The 25,743-nt window shown below is 31.6% G+C and overlaps 2 protein-coding genes across 5 annotated transcripts in view; both read right to left on the reverse strand.

The window, feature by feature from the left end:
* Positions 1-6: 6 nt before the first annotated feature.
* Positions 7-15,307, reverse strand: LOC111678874. Its single transcript, XM_046950556.1, is given in 27 exon segments — positions 7-264; positions 363-512; positions 1,903-2,015; positions 2,090-2,327; positions 2,390-2,591; positions 2,659-2,935; positions 3,269-3,353; positions 3,411-3,614; positions 3,680-3,910; positions 3,965-4,128; positions 4,187-4,385; positions 4,444-4,854; positions 4,920-5,080; positions 8,571-8,728; positions 9,088-9,272; positions 9,437-9,586; positions 11,000-11,112; positions 11,171-11,411; positions 11,476-11,677; positions 11,741-12,017; positions 12,081-12,165; positions 12,228-12,431; positions 12,492-12,722; positions 12,799-13,227; positions 13,287-13,694; positions 13,749-13,909; positions 14,999-15,307. Coding segments are annotated over 27 exon segments (5,571 nt in total). The 5' UTR covers positions 15,129-15,307; the 3' UTR covers positions 7-102.
* Positions 13,787-25,743, reverse strand: part of LOC111678855 (neprilysin-4) — a 15,468-nt gene continuing 3,511 nt past the window's right edge. For 2 of the 4 annotated variants that reach the window (XM_046948965.1, XM_046948966.1), the window contains exons 2-4: positions 18,696-21,341; positions 17,344-18,204; positions 15,519-15,814 (exon numbers count right to left, since the gene is read on the reverse strand). In XM_046948965.1, the coding sequence (XP_046804921.1) occupies positions 17,879-18,204; positions 18,696-21,336 (2,967 nt within the window). In that variant the 5' untranslated portion in view covers positions 21,337-21,341 and the 3' untranslated portion in view covers positions 15,519-15,814; positions 17,344-17,878. Of the gene's footprint in view, positions 13,910-15,518; positions 15,815-17,343; positions 18,205-18,695; positions 21,984-25,743 lie in introns of those variants that run through there. The other 2 variants (XM_046948964.1, XM_023440286.2) reach the window with 2 other exon arrangements.

Consider the following 25,743-nt stretch of genomic DNA (forward strand, 5'->3'; position numbering starts at 1 on the left):
TATGTATTTTAAATATTAATAATAAAACCAAAAGAACAAAAGAAACTTTTAACTTTTTAAAAGCTTATTTTGTAAAAATCATAGAAAAAAAACCAACAATTGTTAATTATCTATAGTATTTAAAACATTATCTAATGATTCTATATTTATCGAAGAATTACGACTGCGTGAATAAATTGAAGCAGAATTTTTCAATTCTCTGGTATAGGTGGTAAATTCCATAACAAATTTAAATTCTTCCACAAAGGCCGCTTTCAAAGGTACCTAGAGAGTATTAATTATTATAAGTTTTATTATAAGTTTTTAATTTTATTATTTTTATTTTATTTTTTATATTGGACAAGCTTGTTTGTATATCATACCTTGTGACTTCGAGCCTTGTGTATAACAAAACAAATCCAACTTATTATGCCGTGTATTAATGCCATACCACTGCCAAAAACCAGTACCACATAAATACCTTCAAGATTTTTCATATTCAAGGAATTGGCATCACTTTGTTCTTTCTTTGACTGTAAGTAAAATTTGTAACGAAAATGATAAACAACTTCTATTTAGGGTGGGGTTTTTCAGATAATGCTAATCTACTGCCTTTGTTTAAACCTAGTTTATTCTATGTTTAGCGTTTTTCAGTAATCAGTAGCGTTACATAGGGCGGGTTTCTTACTACTCAGTTAAACTAGGCTTAACTTGCTGTTAGATTAAACTCGGAACAAATTTAGGCGGACTTTAACCGATGATTGTGTTTATACCCTATACAACTTTAATGGGGAGGGAGGGTATAATGGGTTTGTGCTGATGTTTGTAACACACAATAATATTGGTTCTATACCCATCTTAAAGTATACCAATCGGCACAGAATCATTTTCTGAGTCGATTTAGCTATGTCCGTCCGTGCATGTAAACATTGTAAGCAAACTGCAGGTCGCAATTTTCAAGATAATTCAATGAAATTTGGTTCATGATATTCTATTGACCCAGTGACGAATTGAAAATGGTTAACCTATTGAAAATGGTTAACATCGGTCCATTATTTCACCAGACCCCAATACATCTGTACCCCCGAATAGAGCTTGTAAACCTTGTAATCAACTACAGGTCGCAATTTTGGAGATAATTCAATGAAATTTGGCACATGATCTACTATTGTACCGTAGACGAAGCCTATTGAAAATGGTTAACATCGGTCCACTATTTCACCTAGCTCCCATACAAGTAACCCCCGAATAGAGCTTGTAAACATTGCAATCAAACTACAGGTCGCAATTTTGGAGATAGTTCAATGAAATTTGGCACAAGATCTTTTATGGTACTGTAGACGAAGCCTATTGAAAATGGTTAACATCGGTCCACTATTTCACCTAGCTCCCATACAAGTAACCCCCGAATAGAGCTTGTAAACATTGCAATCAAACTACAGGTCGCAATTTTGGAGATAATTCAATGAAATTTGGCACAAGATCTTTTATGGTATTGTAGACGAAGCCTATTGAAAATATTGAACATCGGTCCATTATTTCACCTAGGCCTCATACAACTGAATCCGCCAAATAGGGCTTTTAAGTTCATAATTATGTTTTATATACTTGTATCTCGACAAAAAGCTGCAAAACCAAGTTCTATACTAGCCTTGATGATCCTGATGAACTTTATAATTATAGGGTCTCATTTGACCCTAGCTCCTATAAAAAGCCCCCAACAAAATTTTGCTAAAATTGATTTAAAGCCATAACTGAAAAACACAATCATCGGTTAAAGTCCGCCTAAAATTGTTTAGTTAAGCTTAGTTTATCTGAGTACTAAGAAACCCGCCCTTAAAGTATTATCTAATAATTTCCTAAATCTGGCTCTAAATGACTCGATATTTCTATAACCTAACAACATGACTTCAACAAACTTACCGCACATATACCAGCACCCACTTCATTCCACCATTTATTTTTCATTTTAGCTAAAACACCTTGTTCTTGAAGTTCCAATAAAGCATTATTAAATTTATCTCGATAAGCCCAGTCTATATACAAACAAAAACCATATAAATTAAAATAATATTAAATTCATCTCTAACTTGTAAAGAATAACACTTACTTTTTCTCATTGCTATACCATAGCCCTTCTCATCCAAAGCATCACCAATTTTCTTTAGAGAACATTCTCTAACGGTATTGTATTCAATAGATGTCGATTCCATTAGAAAAGCATATTTTGGTTCAGAATCTTTGGCATCTATAACACGTTGTACACCCTCCTGATTGTTTTCTGTCAACAGTTCGGGATGTTTTTCCATAAATAGATTCATTTTTTTATAACGAGGATCGGCCGAAGTCTAAAATAATAGAGAAATTATTAAAATATATTTTCTTTTATTAGTTTTTATTGACATATTACCAAAAAGAAATTCCTAGTGGAACCCGTACGTTTAGCACCATACACTACACCTTCCTTATTTTCCGCCAAATCGTCTACATTTTCAATTAAAACTTTGGGAGTTTCAACTGTTAAAAAGGCCGCCAAATTGGCTGTATATGATGAGACCATAATCAAGGTGAAAAACCACCATATAGAAGCCATAGTTCTTACCGATAGAGCTCTTTAAGATAATAATTTTTTGTTTTTAGGAAAAATTTCTTATATTTTAGAAAATTAACTTTTCTTACTTAGGTGCTATTTCTGAACCCTGCTGCAGTAGAGCTCCCGTTGTAAACCATAGAGAATTGCTTAATGTAAATTGATTTTCCAGTTCTGTGGGCTCTTCTATGCAGGGATAAGGATTATCCCATTCTGTGGGTGATAAACGTCCTAGTATATAAAACGACAACGACACTCCAATAAAAGCCAAACCCAAATATTCCCATACATCTTTATTGAAGGGATCCATAAAGGAAAATGTATCTGGTGCTGCTTTTTGGGGTTTTAGAAACAAAATGGCAATACCTGTGATGAGAAGGAGGTTTTATAAGGTAAGATATTTGGCCATAGTTTACAAATAATTAGATAGACAGACAGACAGACAGACAGACAGACAGACAGACAGACAGACAGACAGACAGACAGACAGACAGATAGATAGATAGATAGATAGATAGATAGATAGATAGATAGATAGATAGATAGATAGATAGATAGATAAATAGAGACCGAATTCAGATTCAGCGCATGTCCATTTTTTAGAAAGGAATACTTTCGTCTCTTAGTTTAAACTTTGTTGGCCTGTGTTATCATAACAAATTATATGAAGCTGTGATTTACATTCAAGCAAATTCTTACCCAAGTTCATAAACGGTATAGTAAAATCAATTGCCTCTTCTCTTTCCGAGGTAATCGTCAAATCGGTTATAGCTAAATCGGCTCGCTAAAATTAAATACGTTTAAGAAAAAAAAAATAGATAAGTAATTAACGATAACTTACGCCCTCCATAATTTCCTTTAACATGCCCGTTGATATATTAGAAGTTTTATTAAAAGTGCCATAATCGTTACCACCATTAACAAAAGTATAATTGAAACCCAATTTCCCCGACAACTCCTTAATCAAATCCACACTATAACCCTCATACTGGCTATTGCCTTCCAATTTTTTGTGACTTTCCACTAAACTGGCATAAGGTTTATTCTGAAAGAAATAAAAATTTCGTGAATCTTTAAATGGAATTTGGAAATGATCCCAATTTAACTAACCGGCACTGATAGTAAGATAATAAATGTTTTATTGGCCAATGAGTTGTCCACATTTTCAAATATAGCATTTGTGGGTGCCAAACGTTGACTAGTATAGTTATTTGTCTCATCCCAAGTGCCCACCTGAACAATACCCGACGGTTGCAATTCGATGACATCGAAAGTAAATCCCTTTCTAACATTACCCTCGAAATAAATGCGTCCCGTTAAGGTATTTTCATGTATGTTAAGCTGGAATTATATATAATTAATGAAACATTTTATTAAAATTTTTATTTCAATTACCGATCTCATATAATTTTTAAAAGTAGAGCCATCATCCCTAACGCTATCACTGCGATCGGTACAATTTAATGGAGTCGGTTTGAGTGGTATATGTTTGGTAGTTTCGGCAAAAAGTTGTATGGCATCATAGGTTAAAGCCATTTCCATGGTAATGGGACAAGAACCTTAAATTTTTTTTTAGATGAATATAGTGAATTTTATATTAATATCTCAACGACTTACCATTCTGAAATCCCTCGGTGATAAACGAATGACCCAATTTTTCCATTAGTTCTCTAACTAGGTTATTCTCAGGCGAAAACATTCTTAAACTTGTTATATTAGCTTCGCTATATTTAAATTCTTCCAAATCGAATGAATGAAAATCTAAGTTTGCTATGATATACTTATAGTCCTCATTAATAATGCCCACTTGTTGGGCCTATAAAAGTAATAAAAAAGTGAGTTTTTTTTAAACAATTTTACTTTTTCCAACCCACCTGTTTCAAAAATTCCGGCATAGTTTCGGTTGAACCCACTACCACTATACGATTATCCACCGATTTGCGTACTTTTCTCAATACCGTTTTATAATTGCCATTCAAATTTAAATCATAACGTAAAACCGTTATTACCGGACTATTTGTACCGAATTGAGCCATTAAACCATTTAAAATATTTAAATATTCAGACGATTCATAAAGGAATATAAAACGTGACCACTCGAATTCTGTTAATAGTGAATATAAGGCTTTTGACAAATCATCTTGATGGGGATATAAATTAAAGGCTTCAGCTTCTGCATCACCCATGAAGGAATAAAAATATGGTATATCCTTGGCATCACATATCGACATTAAATGAAATGCGGTGTGTTTGGAGGAAGGACCCAAAACGGCTGCAATACCGTTCTATAAGTGTTAAAACGAAAATTTTTAACATGTTAAGAGTTATTAACTTAAAGAAAAAATATTACCTTCATCATACGACATAGTTTTCCATAGCCTAGAAAAGAATTTCCATATGGAACTTGATCTCTGATTACAGCTAATGCACTTTGTAACTCCATATTGACATTTTCAATGGCAAAATCCACTACAATATTCATTTCTTCATGTTGTTGATCGGTTAATAAACCTGTAAAGTTAAAAAATGGCTGATTTTCTTATTCGACTTATATCGAAAATAGGGCTTCACAAATAGACTTATTCAATAAAAAAGTTGTAAGTCAAACGCGTTATGACGATTTAATTATTGCGAAGAAAATCTTTAGGAAGAGATAAAAGGTGTAGGACCAGTTCTATGTATAAAAAAGTATCTGTTTTAGGCTGATATATTCTGTATATGTATATATTTAGTAAATGTAAATATATTTAGTAAATGTAATCTATTCCATAAAGGTTTCAGTTACACTCTTTACGAATCTGTACTCTGAATTTGTCCAACACCTCAGGTATACAAGATATCGATTTGACCATATTTCAGACGTTATAAAATATCCAAAATACTGAGCGCTATTTAATCTTTTAAGTTAGTTTAGGTTTGGTTCATAGGAGTTGATAGGACTACATTAAATCCGAAAAATACACATTGGCCACTATCGGGCCTGTTATGCGCTCCTTATCGCGAAAAAGGGAACTAAATGAATTATTTTTCTGTGTTCAGAAACTCAGTTTCCTGAACGTAATTCCTAAGTATCTCTCAATCAGTGTTAGTCAGGAATGTTGTTTCCGGATAACATCACTTCAAAGATACTTGGATCTAACTTAGAAGTATGTCTGGCAGTGTCAAAGAAAATGCTCCAAAGTTTTAGTGTCCTCCAGGATCCAGATGAATGCTCTACATTCATCTGGATCCGCACGTCCAATTTTCCATCATGTACCATCATGCTAACTTCAGACTTCCTCATTTTGAGGAGATTTTTCGTCTTGCTCTCATCCGGGTCACCCCATAGGATAATCGTGGTTCTACCCACTATTTCATTATTCCAAGAGGCCTTATTTTTAGTTCAGCTTTTGTTGTGTCGAATGGTTTAGCGTTTGTCAGGTTAACTGTCTCGAGATCCCATACTTTTAAAGCTATTACATTCGCCCTCTCGTTACCGACTACTGGTACCCATATAATGTGAACCTTATCTCTGGGAGAGTATTTAGTTAAAGCTTTCTTACAATCCAATACGGTCTTAGATTTAGTTCTATTACGTGATAACTCACTAATTGCCCTTTGTCTGTCGGTAAATATATTAAGCGCTGTTGTCGCCATATTTATTCTAATCCAGTTTAAGCATACCGTTATTGCTCGTACTTCTACCTAAAAGCTTGCAATGTAGAACCCCCTGGCTTTCGACAGTTTTGCGTCTCGCTCGCACTGTTGTAATGCATTACTTCATATAACTGTACAAAGTTATATGTTGTTTACATTAACCTCGTGCTTTCGTATAACCTCAAGTGAGGTTATGTTTTATTGGTGAAGACCATAAAATACTCGAACGTTTATACCCTGGTGGAGTACCATTCACAACTCAAAGTTAACTTAAGTGTTTAAAGGTTTCCAGCTTCCTATATGAAGATATAGGTCGACTTGGAAAATTCCCTTTAAACCAACGTGGAACACCCTGGCATTTTGCTTATGAGCTCGGCCAACAAACAATTCAAATAATCCAAAAAAAATACTTTTTTAAAATGAAAAATTTAAAAAAAAAAAAATTAAATAAACATTTAAAACAGTATTATATTGATAAAACTTAAACCTTAAGGGCGGGTTTTTCTGATAAAGATAATATTCATTCTTTGGCTAAACCTGGTTCAATATATGTTTCGTGTTTTTGACGAATCAGTAAAGTTAATTATTATCTTAGTTTAACTGAGTGTAATTGGTAAATTAAACCCCAGAACACACAATCAACAAAAACAATAAAATAATAAATTCGGAAGTAGAAAAACTTAATATTTTAAATAAATTGTAATTTTCTGATTTCTTTTATCGATATTATTACTGTTTTAAATGTATATTTATATTTTCTCTCAAATTTAACATTTTACAAAGGTGATATTTGCAAATAATAGCTGTTTATTTTTTATTTTTTTTTTAACTGAAAAACACAATCATCGGTTAAAGTCCGTCTAAATTTGTTCCGTGTTTAATCTAACAGCAAGTTAAACCTAGTTCAACTGGGTACTAAGAAACCCGCCCTAAGTTTAATTGGCCAATAACACTCAGTTAAACTAAGATAATAATTAACGTTACTGATTAATAAAAAAAACACGAAACAAATATAAAATATGGTTTAAACAATGAATATAGATTATTTTTATCTGAAAACCCCGCTCTTTGATTCTAAAATTTTTGCACGAAGAAGTTTAACATTTATGTGTAATATATTGGCGGACTGTCAAAGGCGGAAACAGCACCTCCCATATGAATTAAATACAAAAATTATTTTATCCAGAAAACTAATAGAATTAGATTTTTCAAATATTGCACGAATATTTTTCACAATTATTTCCAAAAAAGGAGGACTATCGTTAATTATACCCTACACCACTATAGTGGGGAGGGTATTATACGTTTGTGCTGATGTTTGGAACATACAAACATATTGGTCCAATACCCACCTTAAAGTATACCGATTGATTCAGAATCATTTTTTGAGTCGATTAAGACATGTCCGTCCGTCGGTCCATCTGTCCGGCTGGCTGGCTGTCCATGTAAACCTTGTGCGCAAGGTACAGGCCGCAATTTTCAAGATAATTTAATAAAATTTGGACCAAGCATGTTTTTTGACACAGGTTGAAATCGGTCCATTATTTCACCTAGCCCCCATACAACCGTACCTCCCGATTTGAACTTTTTGTGCCATAATTACGTCAAATATTCTATTATCTCTCTAAAAATTGGTACAAATAAGTTTTATGTAAGTATAAATGACATTGCAGATTTTCGTAAGGGTTGGCCCTTACAAACCCCCCTTCAAAAAATGTCTTAAACGTCTAAAATTGACTTGTAACCATTCGTATCGCAATGAAACTCAATAAAACTAACTGCTATTTAAAAATATATCCTTTTCCTATATAAAGCCTCATTTAGAAATTTTGTTTTTTTTTATCAATCAATTGCTTAAATATTTTGGAATAATATTCAACATAAAAGTTTCTTTATAAAAAGTAAAAATTTTAAAAATATACTCATGGTGTAGGTCATGGTATATGGTCGGTCATGCCCGACTATACTTTCCCACTTGTTTACATTGCGTTTAGGGTAGCAAAGCACACTGGGTATAACTAGTACATACTTAAATTTATTTATTTTCTATGAATGAAATAATAATTTTTATTTCTTATTTGTTTATGAATATGGACAGACATGGACACACAATAAACACAAATTCCACTAAATAGATCTTTCAACGTACTATTTCAATATACATAATTAAGAGAAAATTTACAAATTTGTTTAAAAATATAAGAAAAACATCAAGATACAAAAATCTCTAAGTATATCCCATAGATAGGTAGACACGCGACAGACAGATATACTCAGGGGGTGTTTCATATATATAGTATGTATATATAAATGTTTGAAGATATTTATATATAGATATATGTATTTAAATATGTTTTTGTCTTACCTATTGTTATAATGTCTGCTGATGACGAAGGTATATCATCGTAATGGGAATAACCACCATATTGAGCAGATGTTGTTTTTAAAACTATTAAAATTATCGAAAATAATAAATACAAATTTTTATAAAACATTTTTTTTACTTGCACTATATTCGATTTTCTTTAAAATTATTTTATTTTATACATTTTCTTTTCTTGTTTTATTTCTAGAAAATTATTTTTTTTTTGTTTTTAATAATTTTGTTTTATATTTTATTTTTAAATTTTCTTTATGTGTGTTTTGCCGTTATGTGTGAACGCTTTAAAGAGAAATGTGCTACTAAACTTTTTAAAATATTTCCAGTATTTTTAGCATTATAAATATTTCAAAAAAAGTTCTTTTCATTTTTAAATTTCATGTTTATATTTAAAATTTGCTTAAAAGAGAAAAACATTTTTCTTAGACAAAAAAGCTTTTATTTAGTAAATTTTAATTATTAAATACAACTTTTTAAAAAGTTTTTCCTTGAAATGCATTAATTTTCATCACTATCTTCTTCCATACTTCCATCTTCACTTTCTTCACCAGAATCCGTTTCAAATGAATCCAATGAAGAGTGACGACTTCGCGAATATACAGAATGAGCACTTTTTAACATTCGCACATTATTGGTGAAATCAATGAGGACTTTAAATTCTTCAGTTAGGGCATCGCGGAAGGGAACCTTTAAGGATATAAAAAAATCATAACTTTAAATATTTTTGTTTTTATAATTCTTCTATTCACAATCGATGTTGTATCGTTGTAGAGTTGTACATACTACAATACAATCTTACAACATCGATGGTGAATTGCACAAATACATACAATTTGTTTCAAAATACTTACATCATAGTAACGAGCCTTTTTATTGACATTAAAACACCATAAAATAATACCATAACACATAGATATGGTACTGCCCACAATTAATACGTAGTAGATACCTTCCAAATTAGCAAAATCCAAAGCACTAACCATGCCACCATCATTTTTGGCCTGAGTTAAAAATCGAAATTAAAATTTCTTTATATTACGAAAGAAAATTTCTCTCAATGTATAATTCAGGCATGGAAAATTATATGGAATATAGAAATTAGTACCATTTTAATTGTTAAAATAATATATAAAAGTCAAAAGTCCTAAATTATCTTAAGTAGGATTCGGCAGACTTCGTATCTATTGAATTGTTGCTAAATTAGTGAATAGACTAGTAAATGGGTTAGTCCTTATACAATAAGGACAATATACTAGACCATAGGCTAGCCTTAGGCTAACCAATAAACAGATAGATAGATAGACTTGTCCAAAGACTAGATCAGTCCTTAGGCTAGTTAATAGACCAGTCTATAAGGTAGACAATAGACTAGTTCATATGCTAGCCAATATACTAGTCCATAGCCAAGCCTAACGCTAATCTATTAACTAGTTCATAAGCAAGTCATTAGACTAGTCCAAAAGTTAGAGTAGTCCATAGGCTAGTCAATAGACTAGTCCATAGGCCAGTTGATAGGCTGTTTTGTCCATAGTCTAAGGCAAATCAATATACTAGTTAGTCTCTAGTCCTTAGGCTAGTCCAAAGGTTAGAGTAGTCTATAAGCTAGTTAATAGACTAGTCCATAGGATAGCTAATATACTAGATCATAGGCTTGTCAGTAAACTACTCCTCTGGCTAGGAAACATGCTAGTTAATTGGAAAGTCCTTAGGCTAATCAATGGACTATTTCATAAGCAAATCATTAGACTAGTCCAAAGGTTAGAATAATCCATAAGCTAGTCAATAGACTAATCCATAGGTCAGTTAATAGGTTAGCACATAGGTTGTATAGTCCCTAGTCTATGGCTAATCAATAGAATAGTTAGACCCTAGTCCAAAGGCTAGTCCAATGGTTAGAAAAGTCTATAGGCTAGTTAATGGACTACCACATAGAACAGTTAATAGAATAGTCCATAGGCTAGTCAGTAGACTAGTCCACAGGCTAGAGAACTTACTAGTTCATTGGTAAGTCATTAGGCTAGTCCATTGGAAAGACTATTTCAAAGGCTAGTTAAATGACAACATAGGCTAGTCAATGGACTAGTCCATGGGCTAGACAATAGTATTATTATGTATTTTTCTAGTCAATAGCCAAGTCCATAAGCTAGACTAGTTTATAGGCTAGTCAGTAGACTAATCCATAGGCCAATTAATAGGCTAGTTACTTTGTCTAGTCCATAGTCTAGCCTAAAGCTAATCAATAGACTAGCTCATAAGCAAGTCGTTAGACTAGTCCAAAAGTTAAAGCAATCAATAAGCTAGTTAATAGACTAGTCCATTGGATAGTCAGTGAACTAGTCCATAGGCTAGTCAGTAGACTAATCCACAGGAAATGTTCTAGTATAGTTCATTGGAATGTCATTAGGCTTACTTACATTACACACCCCAGCACCCACTTCATTCCACCATTTTTGTTTCAATTGTGCCAAAACACCCTGTTCTTGTAATTCCAATAAAGCATTATTGAATTTATCACGATATGGCCAATCTGAAGGAAATTAAATTAACATAAAAAACTCCTTAACAATAAAATCCTTTTCACTTACTTTTCACCATAGCAATACCATAACCTTTCTCATCCAAAGGTTCTCCAACCTTTTGTAGCATACATTCTCTTACAATATTATATTCAATAGAAGTGGATTCCATTAGAAAAGCATAGGTAGAACCACTGGCCACATCACTGTTCACAACACGTTGTACACCCTCTAAATTGGTTTCCGTTAATAGGTGAGGATTTTCCAGCATATATTCATTCATTTTCTTGTAGATTTCTTCTTCGGAAGTCTGGTTTGAAAGTAGAATTTATATAACTTCATAAGAATCTGTTTTAAAGATGTGTGAAACTTACTAAAAAGAAATTTCTTGTGGAACCAGTACGTTTTGCGCCATATTGTACACCGCCCTTATTATCGGCCAAATCTTTAACATTTTCTAAAACCTTAGTGGGATTTTCAATGGTCAAGAAGGCAGCCAAATTGGCGGTATAAGATGATACCATAATAAGTGTAAAGAAACACCAAATTGCGGCCACAGTACGGGTTGATAAAGCTCTGAAATTTTTCGAATAGGTATATAGTAGAATTTTTGATTTAGAAATACAAAAATTCTCTTACTTTGGTGCTATTTCCGAGCCCTGTTGCAGAAAGGCACCCGTTGTAAACCACAAAGAATTATTTATGGTAAATTGATTTTCTAATTCTTCCGGTTCTTCTATACAAGGATAGGGATTATCCCATTCTGTGGGCGAAAGTCTACCCAATATGAAAAAACATATGGATACCCCTAAATAAGCAATGCCTAAATATTTCCAAACTTGTTTTGAAAAAGGATCCATAAAGGAAAATGTAGTGGGTTCACCCTTTTGAGGTTTCAAATATAATATAGCAATGCCTAAGAGTGTTAAAGGAAGAAAAGGGTGAAATGTTAAAAATCTAAAAGTTATAGAAAACTTACCCAAATTCATAAAAGGTATAGAGAAATCTATGACCTCTTCTCTTTCTGAGGTTATAGTCAAATCTGTTATAGCTAAATCGGCTCGCTGAAAATCGAAATGAAGATATTTTCAAAATTTCAGCAGCATGACTCCAAGCTACTACTTACCCCTTCTACAATTTCCTTTAACATGCCCGTCGTTACATTAGTGGTCTTATTAAAGGAACCATAATCGTTACCGCCATTAATAAAGGTAAAATTGAAACCTAATTTATCGGCCAATTCCTTAATCAGATCTATGCTATAACCCTCATATTGAGCATTACCATCTAACTTTTTATGACTGTCCACTAAACTGGCATAAGGTTTGTTCTGTTTTAAAAGAAAACTTTAATATTGGATTCAAAGACCTTAATTTAAAAAATACCTTACCGGTACTGCAATTAATACTCGAAAAGTCTTATTAACCATGGAATTGTCATCTGTATCTAACATGATCTTAATCTGGGGAGGTCTTTGAAAAGTGAAATTTTTATTATCCTCCCATGTTCCCACCTTAACCAGGCCCGTTGATTGCAGCTCTATAACATCCAGCGTGAAACCTTTACGAACATTACCCTCGAAAAATATACGACCAGTTAAGGTATTTTTGTCGATTAAAAGCTTTAAGGGAGACAAGAAGTTAATAACTTTGGATCCTTAAACCTACAAATATCCTTGGTTTAACTTTTAAACTTACCGATCTCATGTAATTCTTAAACGTAGAACCATCTTCCTGAACATTGTCCGCAAAGACCGAACAATTTAAAGCTTGAGGCATGTAGTGTATATGTTTTGTGGTCTCGGCAAATGCTATAACTGCATCATATATTAAAGCCATTTCGGTGGTAATGGGACAGGAACCTTATTAAAAATTGAAACTATTAATTTAGAATTTAATTAGTATGTTTGTGTGTTTACCATTTGTTATCATTTCATTCTCTTCGAGATCATCTATAAAACCCAATTCTAGCATAAGATTTTGTACTTCAGGTTGTTCGGCCGAGAACAAACGAAAACCGGTAATATTTGCTTCACTGTATTTGTATTCTTCCAGATCAAAAGTATGGAAATCCAAGTTACCGATAATATATTTATAATCCTCATTAATAATGCCAACTTGTTGGGCCTGAGGGGAAGGGAAGTCAATTCAAAAGAGAAAGATGTGATATAAACTTCAAAACGTACCTGTTTCAATAATTCCGCCACCGAGGTAGTTGAACCCACTACTACAATTCGACTATCCACCGATTTGCGTACTCTTCTCAATACCGATTTAAAATTACCATTTAAATTTAAATCATAACGCATTACCGATATTATGGGTCCTTTAGTACCATAAAATGACATTAAACTATTTAAAATACTTAAATATTCGGAATTTTCATAGAGAAATATAAAACGAGTCCATTCAAATTCCGTTATTATGGCATGTAAAGCTTTGGCAATATCCAATGGATGAGGATGTAGATTAAAACCTTCGATAGCTTCACTCATATGTGAATAGACATAGGGTAGATCTTTACTATCGCAAACATTCATAAGATGCGTTCCCGTATGTTTGGCACTTGGTCCAAAAACGGCTCCTACTCCGGTCTAAATTAGATATTTGTTATAGAAATTGTTTGAAAATATTGAAAATATACCCACTTGCATTAATTTACACAAACGATTGAAACCCTGCAAACTATTGCCATAATCGATTTCTTCTTGATAACCCATTAGTGGAACACTTAAGTCTGAATTTATAATCGATATGGCATAATCAAAAGTTTGCCTTAAAATTTCCGAGTTAACATCCGTAATAAGACCTATAACGATAAAAAAACTTTCATGAAAACAGTTAAAGTTCTATGTTCGGCTGTGCCTAATCTTATATACCCTTCACCATGATGTGTTTAAAAAAACAAACAGTCAGTACCAAAAAGTCCTATTTTACATCAATTTCTTTGGGCTTAAATTTATGTTACTAGATTCAATATTATAGAAAATTCAAAAGAGTACCTTTTGAAAAACGAAAAAAGTACCCAAAAGTTCTCTTTTATGGGTACTCACCTAATTCAGACTCTACATATCCAATTTCGTATTTCTAGGTTCAATATTATAGATAATTCAAAAAGTTACTTTTAAAAAACAAAAAAAGTACCAAAAAGTTTACTTTTCCGGTTCTCACCAAATTCTATGTTTCCAGGTTCAATATTATAGAAAATTCAAAATGTACCTTTTGCAGAACGAAAATGTATCAAAAAATCCCCATTGATTTGTTCTCGTCTAATCCGGATTCAAAAAGTACTCTTTGAAAAACGAAAAAGTACCAAAAAGTTTCCTTTTATGGCTTCTTACTTAAGCCATGCTCCACATAATTAATTTCATGTTTCTAGCCAATAACAACACACTAGTGCTGCTTTCGCTCTGCTACTATTATTCTGCTACTCTTGCTCTGCCTTGTTTTTATAAACAAGAGTACAATAACAAAATTTACCGTATGATTATGTATTTTGTTTTTGCTTTTTGCAATTGCTGCCTGAGCATGAAAAATCTTAATTTTTGATGAAATTTTCAGAGGTTGTCTCGGATTTTTGCTCATATCTCCGGTATTAATGGACCGATTTTGCTGATTTTAAATAACGATCTTTTCGAAAGCATGTCTAACAGAATAATTGAAAATTCGGATCTCGCCGATATCTGGGGTCCTCTAAAAACTGATTTCAACAAACACACAAACGGACAGACATACAGACAGACAGACGGACAAAGCTTAATCGACTCCGCTACCTATAAGGATCCAGATTATATATACTTTATGGGGTCGGAAAATTATATTATAGAAATTACAAACGGAATTTCAAACTTATACACATATACCCTTCTCTCAAAGGTAAAAGGGTTTAAAAACTTACCTATAGGTATATGATAATTCGGTTCAACCGGTGGTGATATATCAAAATTATCCCTAGATTCATAACATTTTATAGTTTGTATTACAAGTAATAAAACTGTTAACAAAATATTTAAATTTCTTAAATGCATTATTTTTCAATTCAATAACTTTGTTATTTGTTTTCTTTTTTAAAACATATTTTTTTAATTTTAATGTGTTTCAAACAAAAATATTGAAATCTATTTTTAATTTTTTTTTGTGTATGACACACTAACAACAATTATCAAACGTGTTTTTTCTCGTTTATTTGGTTTGAACACTAAATTTTCCGTTTTCTATATAAACACAACAGTTCTCTTTAAGAATTTGTTAACAACTAAAAGTGAAAATTTTTAAATTACTTAAAGAAAATTCCAAAAATAAGTTCTCATAGCTTTTATGGAAAATTTGAACTTTTCATAAATCTTAAGATTTTTCTTTATAATTTTTAAAAGCTTTTTTCCTCACTTCCGTTTCAAAGAATTTGTTTATATATTTAATACATTTTTTTTAATTTCATTTTTATTATTTTAAAATTATCACAATAATTATTAACTAACTTAAAAAATAAATTCATTATATAAAATAAGCATTTGTTAGACTATGAAAATTAGTTACAAAAGTTATTTATTCTTGTTTTTTTTCTAAAATCTTAAATAATTGTTCGTTTGTGGCACTGGAATCTTGGAGTTGTTTATTGGTTTTTTATAGGAATTAAAATTATTTTATTTTAAAAATACTTTGATAGTTTTTTCTCGGTTGTTGTCTAAGTTTAAAGATGATTTAATGTTGGTTGCTGCAAGTGCCAAATAAAACAAAAATTAATAAAAAATTATAATTTTTAATTATAAATTTTAAATATTAAAATATCAGAACTGAACTAGAACTGAACTAGAACTGAACTAGAACTGAATTAGAACTGAACTAGAACTGAACTAGAACTGATCTAGAACTGAACTAGAACTGAACTAGAACTGAACTAGAACTGAACTAGAAATGAACTAGAACTGAACTAGAACTGAACTAGAACTGAACTAGAACTGAACTAGAACTGAACTAGAACTGAACTAGAACTGAACTGGAACTGAACTAGAACTGAACTAGAACTGAACTAGAACTGTACGCTGCTGTGGAATAACAGGAAATAATTTTTGAAACCAAGAGAGGAGAGTTTCTGGACTTCTAAACATTATAATATTATTGGCTCCTTTTTTGGCTCTTAAATTCATCATTTAAAAATGTGCATACATATCTAAATGTAGGAACAGGGAAATTTAAAGTATCTTACATATTTTGCAATTTATTTATTTTCTTTCTTTATGATAATGTTTTATAAATTGCCACTAGAGTTGACATGTTTATACAAAACAAATAAATTTAAATTTACATCATAAACATAACACTTTATTACAACAATAATAATAATGGGTTACAAAAATTAAAGTCTACGTAAAAGAATTGCAGCATAACTTTATTTATAAAATAAATAATAGGGAAGCTCATGAAATTGTTGATCATATATAAAATATTCTCTTTCTTGATAAAACAATATTTGTTTCCAGATATGTCTGGCAAAATTTTACAATACAATTATTGAAGTTTAATTTAATAAATCTGTGAGTTGCCTTAATATTTTTTAGTTTTTTGAATATAAAAGTCATAAAAACAATAACCAGTGACAGCACGCACCACTCGACACATTAATTGAAATTCAGAAAAAGAGAAAAAAAATTAATGGATAAATGAAATACTAGCGCATTTGAATTGAAAGAAGTACAAAAATAAAAATAAATAACAAATTGAATTGAAAACAATAACAAAAAAAGACATTTGCTCTCTTTAGGGATACCACAATTGAAATTAATTGTACTATTAGTTTACGAAATAGTACTTTTCTTGCACACGTGAAATATTATATATATTTGAAATTGTCAATAGTTTAGAAATATAAATAAAATAAAGGGTGGTCAGTCTAAAGTGGTTTGCGCTACAACTAAACTAGAATTGAACGAAAACTGAACATGAATTAGAACTGATCTAGAACTGCACTAGAACTGAATAAGAACTGAACTAAAACTGAACTAGAACTGAACTAGAACTGAACTAGAACTGAACTAGAATTGAACTAGAATTGAACTAGAACTGAACTAGAACTGAACTAGAACTGAACTAGAACTGAACTAGAACTGAACTAGAACTGAACTAGAACTGAACTAGAACTGAACTAGAACTGAACTAGAACTGAACTAGAACTGAACTAGAACTAAACTAGAACTGAGCTAGAACTGAACTAAAACAACATAAACAAACATAAAAAATACTTACATATAAAGCGTTTTAGCACCACCATTTGTAGACACATGAAAAGTATTTGGGTACATACTCAACTGTCGCCCTGGGAGTGATGATGGTGACTGAACGTGTATTTGTATGTGTAATGGTACATGGGAAAGATTCAACAATTTAAATTGATGACAATTTCGATGAAAGCAAACTCGTAAAATGTATAGCTGATGAACCGTAGTTTAAAATATAAACAAAGACAGAAAAATTCATTTAAATACAATGTTTAGGTTCGCTTGTAGTTGTAGTAATATTAGCTGTATTGTGTTGTTTTCTCTTTCTAAGTGACTGTGTTCGCAACATCGAATAAAGGAACATAAAATTCGACAATTTCTTTCTTTCTATAATGAAACTCTTGAGAATATTTCTCATGATAATGATGATTTTTGTTGTTGTTGCTGTTGAATGCATGAAAAAAATACTGTATAAATTTGTAATTCTTATTCAATTGAGGTTTTTTTAACATTTAACGCTCATTGTTTGTTGTTGATAGGCTTTTGTTTCTTCGCACTTTCTGTTACCATACACTACATTTGTGAACAGGATTCATTGGCGATCCCAGTGGACAATTAAATTGTTTAGCGAAATCTATGGAGTTGGATAACGTTCCGATGACACGAAATCTGCCGGGACTGTGTATAGCTGTGTTTAGTTTATTGCGTACGGCTTCCGGTCGCATTGCACCACACCATACTTGTCCAAAGTTAAGGAAAAATAATTGTTCGCCTGTCATGTTGATACCCGGTAAACGTTCATCTAATGCTGCCTGTGGATTTTCTTTTAGCCATTTTTTATAGGCATGAAATGCTTGTCGTATACCACCATTGTCGGCAATATTTTCACCTGAAATTGAAGATAGCGAAAAATTCTTGAAATATGTTATGTTTAAATAATTTTAACAAAAATCTTAACACAGTTAGACAATTTGCGAAATAATGTTTTATATTTGGAGCTAAAACTAGTTTTGATTGAAAAGTTGAATTATCGGGCGTATACTTAATATACGTTTATTATTTATTCATCATACGCCATATAACTGATCCTTTCTAAATTCATAAAATTTCCATGTGAACTTTATAAGGAAACTAAATAAAATCACGTATCGTTTTTAACCGAAATCTGTAGGGTTCTTCTTCACTTTCTCGAATACTAAAGAGTTTTGATTATAATTGACTTAACTAACCAGAGACGGCTTATTTCAAAAACTCCATGGATTTAGACGATTTGAAAAGACGTATTTAACCTTTCTATTGAAATCTACCAATCCGAAGCAATAAAGTGCATAACAATAACCATTCAAAACTTATAGTAGTTTTCCAAAATGTTTCTCTTACCTTGAGTACTTTCACCATTCAAAGCAATGCCAACTTCTCCCACAGTATAATTTCCATATTGCGATATAATACATCTGGCTCTCTCATCGAAACCTTTAATAGCCGTATCGGACCACCATTTATGTATGCTGCCATTACGATCGAACAAACGACCCTTATCATCGAAACCATGCGTCAGCTCATGACCAATTACCACACCAATACCACCGAAATTTAACGATCTAGGAAAATGACGATGATAAAAGGGAGGCTGTAAAATGCCAGCCGGAAACATTATTTGATTCTTATTACGACTATAATAGGCATTAACTATGGCAGGAGCCGTTTGCCAGGTTGTCTTATTAACCGGTTCGTGCAATTTATTCTGTTCAGTTTTCGTGGTATGCAGAAGAACATTAAGAGTATTTTCAAAATATTTATCAGGATCTATAACTATGCCAGCATATTTTTCATTTAGTTCCTCGGAGTTGAGTATAAAATCAGGATAGCCAATTTTCAAAGACATGGCATTCACTTTTAGTTCGGCTAAATGTTTAGTCTGGGTATCTAACCAATCGGTGGTTGTGAGTATATCGCGAAAAGCCTGCTGCAATTCGTGAGTCATTTTTAAAGTATCTTGTTTACTATTTTCATCGAAATATTTACGCACAAACATGGAGCCCAAAGCCATGCCCATATTAGTATTAACTTGTGATATGCAGACCTTCCAGCGTGAAGGACTTTCCTCTCGACCGAACAGAGCATGATAGAACGTTTGCTTAACATCATCAAAACGATCGTCTACATTGTTAATGCGATGACGTACAAAACGCCAGAGCAAATAATTGGCAATAGTTTTGGAGTCAGTATCGGAAAGTAGATTAACTAGTTCTTCCATATAATCGGTGGCATAGATGACAATTTCTTCAGTGGGCTCTATCGTTCTTTGCTGCAATATGGTGAGATAACGTGTCCAATCTATTTCCGGTATTCGATTATGCAGCTCACTTATGGTCATTCTGCGATAGAGTTTAGTAACATTAAGCCGTTTTTCGGCAGGAGCTGTTATAGAAGCCAATTGAGTTTCGAAATTTATAAGATCTGCAGCAGTTTTCATGGCAGTTACTTTGGGAGCTCCTAGTTTGTACATAACCTCCGACATAAATCTCTGATAGGCATGTAAATATTTAGCATTAACATCTTGCAAATAATACTCTCGTGTGGGTAAACCCAAATTGGTTTGATCAAATTGTATGATATTCTCATCGGAATTCTTGATATCGGGACCCACCCATTGTACAATGAGTATATCGTTATTGTAACGCCTTAAATGAGCCGTTAAATTAAGCCAATCAAAGTTCTGAGCATTCCATTTCGGATCTAAAACTGGCCAACCACCCAGATTCTCAACAAGTTGCAGCAACGGTTGTATGCCTCTTTTTTCGAGTAGCTTATTATTGGTGCACGATTGATATAAATGTCTGGCTTTTGTTTGAGCATCTATTTGTGATAAATCTTGTTCCGGAGTGTGATAATTGTCGGGGGAACTATGTAGATCTTGGGTTTGCTCATGTTGTTTGCTGTGCATAAAGCTGTGTTGTATTTCAGCAGTATGATTGCTGGTGAAGCGTTTTCTCTTAGTGTTCGTAAATAAACTATGACGGCGATAGCGTGTTAAAATTTTTCCAAGAATATTACGTTTCTGTACTATATGTTCTCGTATTTTTTCCTTTTGCAATTCCTGATTGCTATCCTCTTGCAGATTCTTAACAATATCTGCCTGAGTATTGGGCAATTGTTCATATGTATTTAACTCTATGAGTTGTATTTTTTTGGTGGGCGTTTGGGAAATTTCGTGAGTTTTACTCTCCAATAGTTCCTTTAGAACCACATCCAAATTTTCACGCAACATTTCAAATGTATCAAATCCCGCTTTATCTTTAGGTATGGGATGATGTTTTTCCCAATTACCACAGACATACTTATAGAAATCCTCACAGGGTTCCACAGACTCATCCATGTATTTTTTCATGGTGCGAGCCTGAGCCTCACGTATAGTCTCCTTAGTACCCTGGGCATTCCAAAATGTTTGCAAACTAGAAGTGGTTTCTAGGAAACCAACCACTTCATCCTCTGAATTAGAAGATTCTTCGCGAGAATTTTCAGCATTTACAGCATCTAGTACTTCTGACGTTTTCTCTAATTCATCCGACTTATCTCTTCTTAGTCTACGTCTGCCATAGGATTCCATTAAGGCTTCCAGTTCAAAATCTTTATAGCTTTTGTGGGTATTAAAATTAAAATTTTCCAAACATTCTCTTGGTATAGCGGTGGTATCACGAGGTAAAAATGAGGTTCTGGCATCTTTCATAATATCACGATCTTCCATATCCATATTTTCACTTAAACCAAATTTAAAGGATATACAGCGTTTTATTCTCTCCGCCTCACTGCGTAATTTCTTTTTATCCAAAGGCACCAGCAGCTGTTCATTGATCATATCCTGAAAAGGATCATTATCCAAAGAACTATCATAGTCTTCTAGATAAACTGGCTCCTGTTCATATCTCGTTTGTGCTCTATACTTTTGATGCATTTGCAAAGCCATCAGCATGCCATCCATACGCATAAGTAAAATCAAAACCAAAGTTATGGGCAACATTATGACTGGAATAATAATCAAAAGTTTACAACAAGTAAAACCTGGGCACCACTGCAAACGTCCAGTCTGCACATTAACGCCCAAACCCAATTTAAGTTTAGAACCCATTCTCGTTTTACAACTCAAATTGGACGAATTAGACGTCATGTTCGTCATAGTATTTGCAGCATAATTGCAAGAGTTATTGTGCACTCGTGGTAGATGATCACGTTTTTGTAACATATTTTTCACTTTTTGAACATTTGTACTAGATTTTATTTTATCATTTAAATTTATATTTATATTTTTATTATAATTATTATTACTATTCATCGTTAGATTATCATGATTTAACATATTTCTTTAATTCTATTTAGTTTGTTGTCGAAATTGTCGTTAATAACGAACGATTCTATTCACAAATTAAATTGTGTATCGCGTTTTTAATTGAGGCCAATTTATTCGAAATATGACTTTGATATACTTTTTTATTTCTTCTACATCTAGTATGTCATAAACCTCAATTGCTACTACTACAATAACACTAACAAATTAATCACAATTTGTAATTTATTATACGAACGAAATAGAAAAAAACAAATTCTCAAAAATAATGATCACTTATTTGATCTGAGCTGTTGGAGCTCAGAAAATGACCATTAATGTAAGACCGCCGTTTTAGAACTGACTGACTATGACAATTTCATATTTAGTTTTTGAAGGCTTGAGTACTCATCGCCACTCATCTTTAATTGAAATTGAAAAACTGTGATTGTTATTAATGACAATGATGTTCTCATTCTAAGAGCGCGAGAGCATTTAGTATTCACAAACACAAAAGAGTGTTACAATTTGTTTTTATCGTAAGATCATTTTGCGTTTCTCAATTAAAACTTTTTTTTATAATGAAAGTATAATAAATTAGCTTTTAAAATTTAGAAAATTATAATTTTGTTTTTAATTCATATATTTTTAAAAGTCACATATAGATTTTATCTTTTTAAAATTGACCTATTTTGCTTCACTCTTTTTACTTTAAAGTTAAGAAATATTAATTTTAAACTATAACAAATATTTTTTGCTAAAATTTCATTTGAACTTTAAGATTAATGATTTTATAACGTGTGTTCTAAAAAAAAGAAATTGTAACGAAATTTGAATTGCAAAAGTAATATTTAACTCTGCAAAACGAGGTGACCTCATTACATACAAAAAAGAGAAACTTGTTTAAACGAAAGCATAAAGTCCAAGTTCTATTTATACATCGTTATGTACAGAGTTTGTTCTAAATGGGTCTTCCGCTATAAACTAATTGATAAACTTTTCTAATTTCCACTATTGATTTTTATATTCTTCTTTTTTATAAAAAGATTTTTTGTAAGAAATGTTTTTGCACAAAAATGTTTAAAATCTCTGATATACACGTATAAGTAATATTATTAGTTATAGGAATTTCTCATACGTGGGTGTTACATATACAATGATAAATAGCGTTCACATTAATGTTAAAACAATTTTTAGTTCAGTTCTAGTTCAGTTCTAGTTCAGTTCTAGTTCAGTTCTAGTTCAGTTCTAGTTCAGTTCTAGTTCAGTTCTAGTTCAGTTCTAGTTCAGTTCTAGTTCAGTTCTAGTTCAGTTCTAGTTCAGTTCTAGTTCAGTTCTAGTTCAGTTCTAGTTCAGTTCTAGTTCAGTTCCAGTTCAGTTCTAGTTCAGTTCTAGTTCAGTTCTAGTTCAGTTCTAGTTCAGTTCTAGTTCAGTTTAGTTCTGGTTCAGTTTAGTTCTAGTTCAGTTCTAGTTCGGTTCTAGGTTAATTTTAGTTCAGTTTAATTTGAGTTCTACTTCAGTTCTAGTTAGTTTAGTTCTAATTCAGTTGGGACTCAGTTCTATTTTTGCTCTGCCGTCTGTTGGATCCTTAATTTTGGACCATTTCAATGAGCAGTACACATTACCAGTCGTTACTGCTATCTTTTGTATTACTACCAAGTCTCTAGTTATTTCCTAAAAATACTATTTCTAATTCTACTTACGCAATTATCATTATTTCCAATCAATTGTCTGTTTAATGATGGAACCAAACAATACTTAATAGAATTAAAATCTTATCTTGGCTTTTTGTACGTAGAAATCTTAAGTAAATTATAAACAAACGTGTTTACAACACAAATATACATAAATCATTTTCTGTAGAAGTACTGAGAAGACCGCCCGTCAGCGTTGTTGTTGTTGTTGCCTTTGTTCAATATGGATATTTAAATTAATCTTGTATAATTTTTATAGTGTCACTGCCATTTAAATTGAGTGACCGACCGAACAGCCTGATTGTTTACGATTATAAACCTATGTGGAATGTAGATATGGAATAAATGTAGAGCTCTATAATTTTTTTAATTCTATTGTAGTTTCATTTTGGCCGTATGTACTATAACAAAAAAAATATTTTATTTGTGCCTAGTATAACAATAGAACTTTGCTAATAATAATAATAAAGATCATCATAAAAGTGATTATGACGATGAGTTTTTTATCGCAGTAGTATGTATGATTGTTGGAACTATATCGCATATAGATAGAACTTTTAAATAATGTATTCTTATTTTAAAATCATAAAATCGTTTGCCTTAAAATAGCCAAGTGCCAATAAATAAACTGCTCCTGGAAATGGAGATGTTTAAGTGAATGTAATAGGAAGAAAGAAAACGTGTTGTGTGTTTAATTTTTCAAAACAATATTATTATTATTATTTATTTCGTAATATAAAACCTTCATGGCCAAAATAACAATATTACATAGTAATAAATCCTGAGATCAGAATATTAAAAATTTTTAAATTCAATGAAAATGAGAAAAAAGAAAAAATATATATACAATATAATTAACATATAAAATATATTAATTTTATATTAATAGGCTCCCCAGCCATAAAAATAACCAAAAACGAGAAGTTACTTGGTCCCAATCAGTAACATACACATACAAATAAATACATATGTATGTAACATATTATGAAGAATCAGACAAATGTTGAAAAAGTTTCAACCGAAAAACATTATTGGAATGTGAAAAAATGCGTAAAGAAGCAGGTATTGCCTATAAATAATAGAAATTTTATGAATAAAGGTATATCAATTTAAAAATTGTGATGTAATGAAATTTTATCAGTGAATTAAAAAAGTACTACTTTCAAAGCTTTTACTATAATCGAGATCATAGTAAAATATCGATATTTTAGTAAAAAAATGACTACTGGACCAATAGGAGCAAGTGGTAAAATGTAACACTCATTTGAATAAAGCACAGTATGACCAAAATGTCCACTATAACCCTATCTAAGTGCGGCACTACTTCACCAATAGATCTGATAATTTATGCCTGGAAGACATCTATTCTAAAAGTTGAGTCAATTGACACAAAAAGGCTCGCTCATATGAATAACGAGTTTAACTGTAATTACATTTAAAACATTAATGGCGACGTATAAGTAATATTTTTAATATTAATATTTATCATACGTACTGTGATATATAGGGATCAAATTAAACTATTGTTATAGAAAATAATTCAGTAATAGTTCAGTTCTGTTCTAGTTTAGTTCTAGTTCAGTTCTAGTTCTATTTTAGTTCAGTTCTAGTTCAGTTCTAATTCAGTTCTAGTTCAGTTCTAATTCAGTTAAAGTTCAGTTCTAGTTCACTTCTAGTTCAGTTCTAGTTCAGTTCTAGTTCAGTTCTAGTTCAGTTCTAGTTCAGTTCTAGTTCAGTTCTAGTTCAGTTCTAGTTCAGTTCTAGTTCAGTTCTAGTTCAGTTCTAGTTCAGTTCTAGTTCAGTTCTAGTTCAGTTCTAGTTCAGTTCTAGTTCAGTTCTAGTTCAGTTCTAGTTCAGTTCTAGTTCAGTTCTAGTTCAGTTCTACTTCAGTTCTATTTCAGTTCTTCAGTTCTAAGTCTTGTAACAAAGGTTTTGTATTACTTCCAATTCCTTCCGGATTTTTTCTTTTCTTTAGAGGATTCGTAATAATATTATGTTTGATTTATAGTTTTAATATCATTATACAACTGGTTTCGGCTCTCAGTTTCTCATGTCTGTATGGTACAATTCATGTATTAATTTAAACAAATTTAATTTTTTGTTCCTCTGAATTCAATATTTTAAAATTCTAAATTTATGCGTTGTAGAGATTTTTATTTGTGTGAGTGATCTAATGTATTTCTTTTTTTTTTTTGCAATTTTCAGTATGTTTGTGTGTGAGTGTTTTTTATTTATATATATACTTTTTTGAATTGCAAATATTTTAACCTTAAACCATTTACATAATTGAATTATGACCGAAATTGATTTTGAGTGTCGTTGGTGTTTTTGTGTGTAGTATTTTTAAAACTTTTTTTGTTTGTTGATTCTTTTATTTTTAGCAAATTGTTTGAAAAGTTTCAAATAGAAT

This window comes from Lucilia cuprina, chromosome 4 (assembly GCF_022045245.1).
Source record: "Lucilia cuprina isolate Lc7/37 chromosome 4, ASM2204524v1, whole genome shotgun sequence".
NCBI classification, from domain to species: domain Eukaryota; kingdom Metazoa; phylum Arthropoda; class Insecta; order Diptera; family Calliphoridae; genus Lucilia; species Lucilia cuprina.